This window comes from Monopterus albus, unplaced genomic scaffold (assembly GCF_001952655.1).
Source record: "Monopterus albus unplaced genomic scaffold, M_albus_1.0 scaffold245.1, whole genome shotgun sequence".
NCBI classification, from domain to species: domain Eukaryota; kingdom Metazoa; phylum Chordata; class Actinopteri; order Synbranchiformes; family Synbranchidae; genus Monopterus; species Monopterus albus.
This window is the reverse complement of record NW_018128125.1, coordinates 560,179-571,363: the sequence shown is the minus strand read 5'-3', so window position 1 is coordinate 571,363 and position 11,185 is coordinate 560,179. Positions and strand designations below refer to the sequence as shown.

At 42.1% G+C, this 11,185-nt stretch overlaps 1 protein-coding gene across 1 annotated transcript in view; it reads left to right on the top strand.

Moving 5' to 3' along the window:
• LOC109972058 (aldehyde dehydrogenase 2 family member) overlaps positions 1 to 11,185 on the top strand; it is a 61,440-nt gene that overhangs the window by 32,192 nt on the left and 18,063 nt on the right. The window contains exons 8-11 of the mRNA XM_020620667.1: positions 1,428 to 1,541; positions 3,242 to 3,344; positions 6,537 to 6,721; positions 6,836 to 7,000. Coding sequence (XP_020476323.1) covers positions 1,428 to 1,541; positions 3,242 to 3,344; positions 6,537 to 6,721; positions 6,836 to 7,000 — 567 coding nt within the window. The remainder of the gene's footprint in view (positions 1 to 1,427; positions 1,542 to 3,241; positions 3,345 to 6,536; positions 6,722 to 6,835; positions 7,001 to 11,185) is intronic.

The window sequence follows — 11,185 nt, the reverse complement described above, 5'->3', positions numbered from 1 at the left end:
GCTGTGGATCTCTGCAGCTCCTCCAGAGTTACCATGGGCCTCTTGGCTGCTCCTCTGATTAATGCTCTCCTTGTCCGGCCTGTCAGTTTAGGTGGATGGCCATGTCTTGGTAGGTTTGCAGTTGCGCCATATGCTTTCCATTTTCGGATGATGGATTGAACAGTGTTCCGTGAGATGTTCAAAGCTTGGGATATGTTTTTAAAATAAAATAAAATAAAAAAGCTAAATATTGTGTAATATAGAGAAACTTTTTTTATCTGCCAATTAAATAAGCAAAAATGACTTAAGAATTCCTCTTAAGAATAAAATCAGGCCACTACAAAACTGTCTGGCCATAGATGTAGTTAAAAAGGTTTGCAAGAAGAGTTTCAACAATTTAGTTCTTAAAAAAAAAATTTTAAACTGTTTGAATTAGTTTATCTTGGTTCATCTTCCAGTTGAAAGTTCAGGGTAGCTAACTGTCGAAGTCTGCAGTTGAATGGATCTAGGCGCGCTTAATCCAACTGATTCTGGCACAACAAAACCTTACCTATTAAAAGTTCACAAGAAAGTAATCGCTCTATTTAACATTGTTGTACATCATATTCAAGTTCTCTTTTCATAATCAGGCTTACAGAACACAATTTAACAAAGTTACAGTTTAGCCTAGTTAACTGTTCAGTCAATACAAGCAGAAGCAACATTACAGGCCCTGAAATTCCATGTGAAGCAGTTTAAACCTCTCAATCACACATACCACTTTACTGCATTAAATTTCTTAAAATTCATGTGAAACAAAAGTTTATAAAGTTCATAATTTCTAACCGTGTTAGCAGTATGTGTGTTTTCCCCATGGGATTTCATATTGGATTAGCTATCGTGGCTAACCACTTCAGGCTTGGCGGAGCTATTAATATTAATTGCGGCAATACTGACCACTACACAACTTGTATAAAGGTTGCAATACTTGCCGCTGAATAGTAAGAGTTTGTGTATCATAAATGTCTAAGTAAGATATTTATTTGCTCCATTCCCTAGTTTGCTCCAGTTTCCATGAACTGAGAAGACAGACAATTGATAACAATTTACTTTACTGTACCACATTGATAGTGTAGGTGGATGTATGTTGAACCAGACCTACAGTATGATACTTAACAATTTTGACTTTAGACATGGGGAAAGAGAGAACACCAAGAATACAAAGTTTTGGATCTATTTTTATCTTAATGCCTCATCTCAATTTCTGTATGGACTGATAACCAAAAATGAAAGTAAGTAGCATATTAGTCCTGGCACTAATATTGATCCTACCATTTCCAGCATTTATTAGCTTCAAATGTAAGGACATTAGTCTCAGGCCAGTTTGGTTGTTGTAAGTGCAAAAAGTCAAAAGAGTTATTTTAGCTCTTTGTAATGCCAGAATTTCTCATGCTTTGTTGACTTTCCAGGTGGGTTTTCCTGAAGGTGTTGTGAATATCTTGCCTGGCATGGGGCCATCAGCTGGTGCTGCCATTGCAAGACACATGGATATTGACAAGGTGGCCTTCACTGGATCCACAGAGGTGGGGTAATATTATTTTTGCCTTAAATTGTTGTTGGCAAGATGACATGGAGCTCATTCTACTGTATTCGCTCTAACTAAAATAGCACACATTATCATAAACAGACCCAGTGTTTCCCATACATTGATTTATTTGTGGCAGGCCACCACAATATCAACGTTGACCACCACATATTGATTTAAAATAGGTTAAAACTTGCTTTATGTGGTACCGCGCGTAGCACATGTTATCGCTCGGTCCCTCCATGCCCCACATTCTTTCTCTCACACTAACCCATAACAACCATGATAACGGACTGTCTATGAACAGCTCCTTCTGTCTAAATTTTTATTTATTTATTTATTTTACACAACGCTGTCAATTGCAGAGATCCAACAGTCTAATTCAATACATTATTAGCAAGCAAATAAGGCTAGCTAAGCTAACATTAGAATGCAGCTGTTGCTGAGGTCAGCATACAGTATATAGCTTGCATCTATATGGACTGCTCTGCAAGTGGATAAAGTTAGTGCTAGTTCATAAACTCTGATATTGAGTGTTTGCCCCTCAGTCTCGGGGAATGTTGAAAAATATATGTGGGAAAGCTTATCAGTCTGACCAGTGTGATGAGTGACCCATTTGTTTTGTTTTGAGTATTTACTGGGTGCAACCACTACTGCTGAAACAGCAAGATAGGGTCAGGAGGAGATGGATGACAAAGCAGCTGACATGGTGCTGATGTGGGAGAGCTAGTGCTGATGGGACAGGTCAGATGAACAGCACAGAGGGTACTATAGTATTACTATGTGTAAAGAGCCCATGACATGCTTTTCCTTGTTTTTTGACTTATCTACAATGTTACAATGGTGAATTATCATTTTAGACATTACCTAAAGATAACAAAATGAGGTGTACATTCGTTCTTCTATGCAGAAGCAATTTGGTTTATACACGTCTCGCAAACTCTTGCTCATGAGACTTTTTTTTTTCTAAGAAAATTAAGTATTGCATGATAGTTTAAGGATTTCCTTGAATGGGCATAATCTCCAGGCTGTTGCGCATTCATGTGAGCTTGCCTGACATCCACCGGTTCCCCTGACCATATTGGCAAAATGTTATATTGCCTTGTTTATTATGTGTATTTCCAATAAATCTTGTACTGTGAGTGCAGTGGTTCTGTCTCCAGTTACTTTGGATAAGTCTGTTTACAGACTTGTACTTAAACTTATACAAAGTACGATCAGAATATGGAAGCAAATTAATTAATGTATAAAGTGTTGTGAAAAGGAACGGCAACATCACACCGTGGCAAGTACTTTACTGTCCCAATGTTTTTTGAAATGTGTCGCAGGCATCGGAATTGAAGTGAGTGTTTATTTTGAACAAAGAATAAAATCATTATTTAGTTTTAATTTTCATTTTACATACCATCCCAACTTTTCCTGATTTGGGGTTGTACAATTAGGACAGTGTACTGTATCTCTGCTGAGGTTGGAGGCATTGTTTTTTATCATAACACACCAGGAGGTGGAAAGGAAGTGGCATTCCACTAATTTAGTAAATGTTATCCAACCTGGTTAAGGTAACCTAAAAAGCCCTTTGTAACACCAGAACCAAATATTGGTCTTCATTATTAAGGAAAATAAGAACAACCCAAGGTTTCTTATCAGCTGTACTTGAAGGTGTCACCATCTCTGCCTTTCCCTGTTTGTGTCTACCAGGTTGGTCATCTAATCCAGCAGGCTTCAGGTAGCAGTAACCTGAAGAAAGTCACTCTGGAGCTAGGAGGAAAGAGTCCTAATATCATCCTTTCTGACGCCAACAGTATGTATTCTCTGTGTTTTGAAAACTGCAAGGTGCTGTTGCTACTGTGTCTCTGTGTTTTACAGATTTAGCTAACTGCCACACTCACATTGGAATCGTGGTTGGATTATCATCTAGGCAAAGCAGACAAAACCCTTTGGGGGTTCCTAAATCAGAACTGGATCGGTGCAGCGTCCGCATTATGCGGTCTCTGTACCGGTCCATTGTGGTGAAGAAGGAGCTGATTCGTAAGACGAAGTTCTCAATTTACAGGTCGATCTACTTTCCTACCCTCACCTATGGCCATGAACTTTGGATCATGACTGAAAGAATGAGATTGCGGATATAAGCGGCAGAAATGAGTTTCCTCTGGAGAGTGGCTGGGGGCACCCTTAGGCATAGTGTGCGGAGCTCAGTCACCCGTAAGGAGCTCAGAGTAGAGCCGCTGCACGTTGAGGTGGCTCAGGCACCTGTTTTGGAATGGAAATGGAAATGTTTTGAACTACTGGGTCCAGATTGTTTAGCGGAGTATAGATGAAGTAGGAGACATGCAGGATGTCCCCTAAGAAGGAAAAGCCTAAACCTGGAAGTAAAAGACAGAGCATGACACTAACAGCTTTTCCATTAAGCTGTTCTTTATGTATGGTACATAGCTGCTATGGTATTCAGTTGGCAGTTGGCAATTCATTCACTCAGAGAAACTCTGAGATTAAAATATCTTAATAGTATTGATGCTATACTTGTCAACTTGCCACTGCAGCTATAGAAAAAGAATGGCGTAACAGTTGCATTGGTTGATAGATGATCTAGTGTTAGTACTGTTTTCAGTATGCCATATAAAATTTGAGATCCCTTAAACTCTAGTTCACACTAAATCTTGTCACTATATAATCACAAACTGCATTGAACTCTAAACAAATGGTGATTTTAAACTAGCTGTAGCTACATTAACATATGCACTAATGTTATCGTGTCTCTCTCTTCACCTGCTTGTAATAATATGCTTCTTTGATTCTAAACTTGAAATAATAAAACCACTGTACTTTAGCCATTGGATATGGCAGTGCACATCGCTGTCCTTGACCATTTTTGGGGGCAGAAAATCCCCCCTCACATTATACACTGTACCAGTTTTGGTCTTGCTGTTGTCATTTTGTAGACCAGCTCCCTAAAAAAAAATTTCAGGAATGCAACCCAATGTATACTCCCTGATGGCATTGTGAAATCTAGCAATTGTTTTATGATAGTTTGAGTGAAATGGAGGTTACAGCATGGAAGTGGAGTGGAACCAAGGGGTTGGAGAGGATTGGGATGGTGGAGCCAATCCCAGTTCACACAACTAAAAATTAATCAGGCCGATTAATCGGGGCAATTTTCTGCATTTTTAGGACATTGGCTGAGGACTGCATGCTAATCAGTCAGTGTTTCTGCTGACAAATAATGTGCGTGCTACTTACTGTGTGCACTGCAAGTATTTGTATATTTATGTTTTATCTCAGGAAAATGCAACTGCTAGGACTGCACAAACGACTGCTTTTGCTGTAGAAATGGTAGACATGACAATCTGCATTACTGTCACTGCAACATTTATCTGCAGGTCTGTCACTCACTCATCTCATGAAGCAGACTTCCAATCAATCAATCAAATGTGTCGATCCACACCGACTCTGAGACACGTCATCCGTGGATCCCTTTTTTAGGCTTCGAGTCTGTTTTTTTCCTTTGGCACATTTGAGATGTAATCACCCCGACAGCTGCTTAAATCAGGTAGATCACCTGTGAAGACCATGCTGTCCTCTTGCTGACAGACAGCTGTTCTGATGAGAGGCACTGCACAGAGGTTAGAGTCGATGTGCATTGCACAGACCAAATGTGTTGCGCATATGCGCCTCTCATGTCTAGTGAAGTCCCGGTTTGAAGTTAGTAGTGGCTGAAACTCAAGTCCTTTAAGAAGTAGGTTATTAGTAACTTCTGCCCAAAAATGAGCTGGCACTAGCAGGTGAGTGAGAGAGCTGAACTGCGCATGAAGTCCAACACAAACATCACAAAAGAACAGAAATTCTTCTTGAGAAGGAAAATGAGCTTCAAGTACATCACATACACAAATGGCAAAGAATGGGCACAATTCATTGATATATACTGTAGTTAAATTGAAATTTAATCATTATCATGTTGATTTCTAGGCTACAGACCACTGACTAGCCTGCATTAAAAAGAGCTGGAACCTTGTTCTAGAAGTGATTTTTCTCATTTACCGTGTTCCATAAGTCTCTCTCTCTCTCCGAGTTTCATTATAAATATGCACATTGGAGGGTAAGGACATTCATAAAATTCATTCATTTTTTTCTACCGCTTAGTCCCTGAACAGGGTCACGGGGGGGGCCGGAGCTAATCCCGGCCAGCAATCGGGCGAAGGCAGGGCACACCCTGGACAGGTCATCAATCCATCGCAGGGCTAATACATAGACGAACAACCACACACACGCACTCCTATGGGCAATTAGAGATACCAATTAACCTAAGCTGCATGTCTTTGGACTGTGGGAGGAAGCCGGAGTACCCGGAGAGAACCCACACAAGCACGGGGAGAACATGCAAACTTCACACAGAAAGGTCCTGGGTGGGGCCCAAACCTGGAACCTTCTTGCTGTGAGGCAACGGTGCTAACCACTGCGCCACTGTGCTGCCCGGCATTTAAAATAATTGTGAAAAATACAGGTTCTTTTGCATAAAGTTGTAAAACAGAGGTGGTACCACCAAAGCTGGCACTGGTGCCATCATCTGAGAAATTTGGTGGCACCAGTGCCACCATTATGAAATGTTAGCCTGGAGCCCTGCATAAATGTTTTAATTCATAAAGGTGTATTACAGATTATTCATGAACATTTTTAATGTTTAAAATAAAATGATTGCAGATGTGAAGAGACAATGTTCATTTTTTATTTTCATAATTAAGGTTAAATGTTTTTAGGTTCAGGAAATACAGTGTAGGTCTCATCTGTTATTAAATTGATGTATATTATCTGATGCAAACATTTGCATTACTATATGAAAGTAAAAATTAATACCACTGGAGTTCAGGAAAAGCAATTGCTTTTTCAACTGCTGTCTGTTGAACAAGTCCTGAAATGCATTATAGCATTTTAGTATTGTTTATTTAAAGGATATTTTCCCTGTGTAAGTTGAGGTTGTTTTTGTCATGTCTTCATTTAGTGGAAGATGCAGTGGAGCAGTCCCACTTTGCTCTGTTTTTCAACCAAGGCCAGTGTTGCTGTGCTGGTTCACGAACTTATGTCCAAGCAGAAATCTATGATGAATTTGTGGAGCGGAGTGTTGAGCGAGCTAAGAAACGAGTGGTGGGAAGCCCTTTTGACTTCAAGACCGAGCAGGGACCACAGGTAACGCAAGATCTGTCACTGTACTATAGTATTTTCAGTTGGATCACAAGACGTACACATTCCTTCCTAAATCCTCCAATATGTCTGTTAAGATCTCTGTGATGACCTGTCCAGGTAGATCAGGAGCAGTTCAACAAGATTTTGGGTTACATCAGCAGTGGAAAGAGAGAGGGAGCAAAACTCATGTGCGGAGGAGGAGTGGCTGCAGACAGAGGATACTTTATCCAACCTACAGTGTTTGGAGATGTTCAGGACGACATGACGATTGCCAGGGAGGAGGTAGGAAAACAATTTTTAAAGGCTAAATATTTTAAAAAGTGTAAAAGTTAGAAAAAGCTGGGGTACAAGCATGCATGTCCTAAAAGAGTTGAACAATTGGATGTCTGAATAGTTTTTCTTGCTGAAAGCATGCTGAAGTAGTTAGCGACTGAAAAAACAAAAAGGTGGCCAAAAGTTTATGTAAGCAGGATATTGGTAGTGTGAATGCTAAATCAGCACAATAAACAGATATAGCTATGACTGTCTAATTTCGTCAGGCTGTCTCTGTACAATTTTAGGGAAGATTAATCACAATGTTTCAGTTTACAGACTACAGTAAAGTGTAATATCAATCTGTTGGTTTTAAAGAGTTAATGGTAACCTAATAGAAATATTAAAATAACGGTTTAACGTTATTTGTATTGCATCCATTCAGCGCCTTTTCAGTTTCAGCAGTATGTGGTGGTTCCATAACCCTCCTCCATCCTTTGCCTTTCTCTTTCAGTACATTTACATTATAGTCTGTATTTAACAAACATTTTTGTCACTGCTAGGCTGCTGATAAGTTATTATAGCAAAAAAGAATTGAGGAGTATTTCATAAGCTGAACGAGAAATTAGTAGGCCATTCTTTTTTTTTTTAATAGGATCAGTTCTACATTTGTCTGACCCATTTAAAGTCTCTTTCAATTATGTAGTTTCTTTGCAGACATTTAACATCAAGTCCCTGGTAGGCTAGTGGTTAAGGCGCAGCGCTCTCACCGCAGTGCCCCGGGTTCGAATCAGGGTTGCGTCAGGTAGGGCATCCTGTGTAAAACACGTGCCAAATGTGAACATGCGAGTCGTCGGTGTGACGATTCGCTGTGGCGATCCCTAAAACGGGAAAAGCCGAAAATGACTTTCTTTCTTTCTTTGCAGACATTTAGCATTAACTTTAACATTGTCCTCCTTAATTTTTTTCTGCACTGACTGCATTCAGTTGCCACTTAGCTCAAAGTGATTAGAAAACGGTGGGTTAAGCAGCTCTACAATTCTTCTACTTTTGGCTGCTCCCGTTAGGGGTCGCCATAGCGAATCTGCAGTTGGCATACTAAACCTGGCATGTTTTATGCTGGATGCCCTTCCGAACAAAGTTTAATTTAGAGTTGCCAATCAATCTAACCTGCATGTCTTTGGACTGTGCGAGGAAACTGGAGCACCAGGAGAAAACCCGTGCAGGCACAGGGAGAACATGCAAACTCTGCACCGAAATGCACCGAGTCGGCTGGGGCTGTGAGGCAACAGTGCTAACTGCTGTGCCACCATGCCGCCCCTGAGCAGCTTTACAATAATCAAAATTATACTGCCAGCAACCCAGCACCTGCTCCCTGCTTACTCCTCTCTGATGCTTTTGCCTCTTGGCTACTTTGGTTATCATCACATTAGTCTGTGGTTTAAGGTTCAATTCAGTTTTATTTGTATAGCCACAATTCACAGCAACAGTCATCTCAGGGCACTTTTCATAGTTGTGGGGTGGGGTGGGTACTGTATTGATCCCACAGTGGGGAAATGTCTGTGTTACAGCAGCAATAGAGATCAGCCAACATAACCCAATAAGAGCAGACACATAAAAACAGAACTTCATAAAAACACGGAAAAGAACACAAGGACACAGCTGCTGTAACTTGCTGCCACTCCGCGCGGTGCAACAAGGAACACTTGGTCTTAAAATAAACAGTTACATAAAGCCAACAAAGCATTAGAACCGATACACACAAGTAGCGTCATTAGAACGTTACATTTTACACAGCACAAATAAGCAAATCAAAGGCACCTAAAACCAGGGCAGAGCAGCACTGGAGAGAATCAGGAACAGCAGTAGAGACTAAACAACCAGGAAATCAAGAACAATCATTAGATTATTGCATAGTCCCTCATAATTTCACCTATCTTATCACTGCAGTGATGTGTTGTACAGTCTGATGGCTGTGGGGAGGAATGACCTGCGGTAATGCTCCTTCTTACACTGGGGATGTAACAGTCTCATGCTAAAAGAACTGTTCAGAGCCACCACTGTGTGGTGCAGGGGATGAGAGGGGTTATGCATGATGGATGTTAGTTTTACCAGCATCCTTCTGTCCGCCACATCCTTGATGGAATCAGAGAGCAGTCCAGGACAGACCCAGCTCTCTTGACCAGCTTGTTGTCTCTCTCTGTCCTTGACCATGCTACCTCCTGCCCAACCCACAACAGCGTAAAAAACTGCAGATGCCACCACAGAATCATAAAATGTTCGAAGGAGTGCCCCGTGCACACCAAAGGACCTCAGTCTCCTCAACAAGTGGAGGTGGCTCTGGCCCTTCCTGTACAGGGCATATGTGTTGTTGCTGCAGTCCAGCTTATTGTTGAGGTGGACACCCAGGTATTTAAAGGTGTCCACAATCTCAATATCTGGCGTGAGTGCTGGTGATTTCTGCTGGGGGTCAATCACCATCTCTTTAGTCTTGCTGGTGTTCAGGACCAGGTGATTTTCCTCACACCACTCCACAAAGTCAGTAACAACCCCCCTATATTCCCCCTTGTCCCCCCAGATACACAACCAACAATGGCAGTGTCGTCTGAGAACTTTTGTAGATGATGCTGGTGGGAGTTGTACTTGAAGTCTGACGTGTAGAGGGTGAACAGAAAGGGCGAAAGCACCGTCCCTTAGGGTGCCCCTGTGCTGCAGACTACTACATCCGACACACAGTCCCGCAGCCTTATGAACTGAGGTGTGTTTGTGAGGTAGTTAATGATGCATTCAGACAGGTGTTGGTCCACACCTGCCCCCCTCCAACTTCCCCCTCAGCAGTGATGGCTGGATTGTGTTGAAAGCACTGGAGAAGTCAAAGAACATGACCCTCACAATACTTCCAGGGTACTCCAGGTGAGATAGGGCTCAAGTTGACAACATGGCGCCCACCGAGCCGAATGTGTTTGCGCGCTCCACTCTTGAATGCCGTTTTTTTTTGTTTTCTTCTTTTTTGTGTGTTTTTTGCTTTTTCTGCAGTGCACAAACGTCATGCACTGCTTACATACAACAGACAGGGATTGCTGGATATCGCCAACTCACAAAGTCACTGGGAATTTACTGGTTTCATACCGCCGGAGCTACAACTCATTGTTCGCTCCAGCGATGATAACAACAATGGCGAGGAATGCCACCATCGCCCGTGGGGAGCCTCCGGAGCACCAGTTACAAGCGAGCAGGCTGAAATCAGGAGAGCAACCCGGAGACGGAGATGGGGCAGGCAAGGAGGACTTCATGCTAGGCTAAAAGCTCACGCTACCCGACCGCCATTACCCAGCCTCTTCCTTGCTAACATACAGTCTCTGGAAAACAAACTGGACTAGCTAAGGGCTAGGATTACAACACAACGGGAAATCAGAGAATGCTGTGCTCTAGTTCTCACCGAGACCTGTCATTCTGACAGAGTTCCAGACTCAGCGATTCAGCTACAAACACACAAACTACATTGAGGTGATCGCACTGCCGCTTCAGGGAAGGTAAAGGGAGGTGGTGTGTGTGTGTGTGTTTATTAATAACTCATTGTGTGGAGATGTATGGACTATTTATAAGCACTGTTCGGCAGACATAGTTTTTATTGCTGAAATGCCGGCCCTAGTATCTAGCCAGAAAGCATAGTGCTGTGTTTTTAGCTGCTGTGTATATTAGCCCAAGAGCTAATCCCTCCGCGGCTCTCAGCAAAGTCTATGATGTCATCGATGCGCTAGAGACAGCTCACCCCAATGTTGTATTTATCGCTGCAGGCGACTTTAACCAATGCAATTTAAAGACTGTACTCCCCAAATATTACCAACATGTGAACATTCCCACTCTGGGCAAGAACACTCTGGATCATGTTTACAGTAACATACGTGGTGCATACAGGGCTGCACCCAGTCCCCACCTTGGACGCTCAGACCATATTTCTTTGTTCCTGTATCCAGCTTACAGACAAAGACTGAAACAAACAAACCCTGTCACCAAACAAATTAAACTCTGGACCCCAGAGGCTGAAGGCACCCTGCAAGACTGTTTCGCCCAGACAGACTGGGATGTGTTTAAAGCTGCAGCCACCTCAGAGGACTTTTCTGTCAGCGTACAGGATTATGCTGAGTATGTGACTGGATACATTAGCATCTGTATTGACAACATTGTACCCACCATACAAGTCAGGAGGTTCCC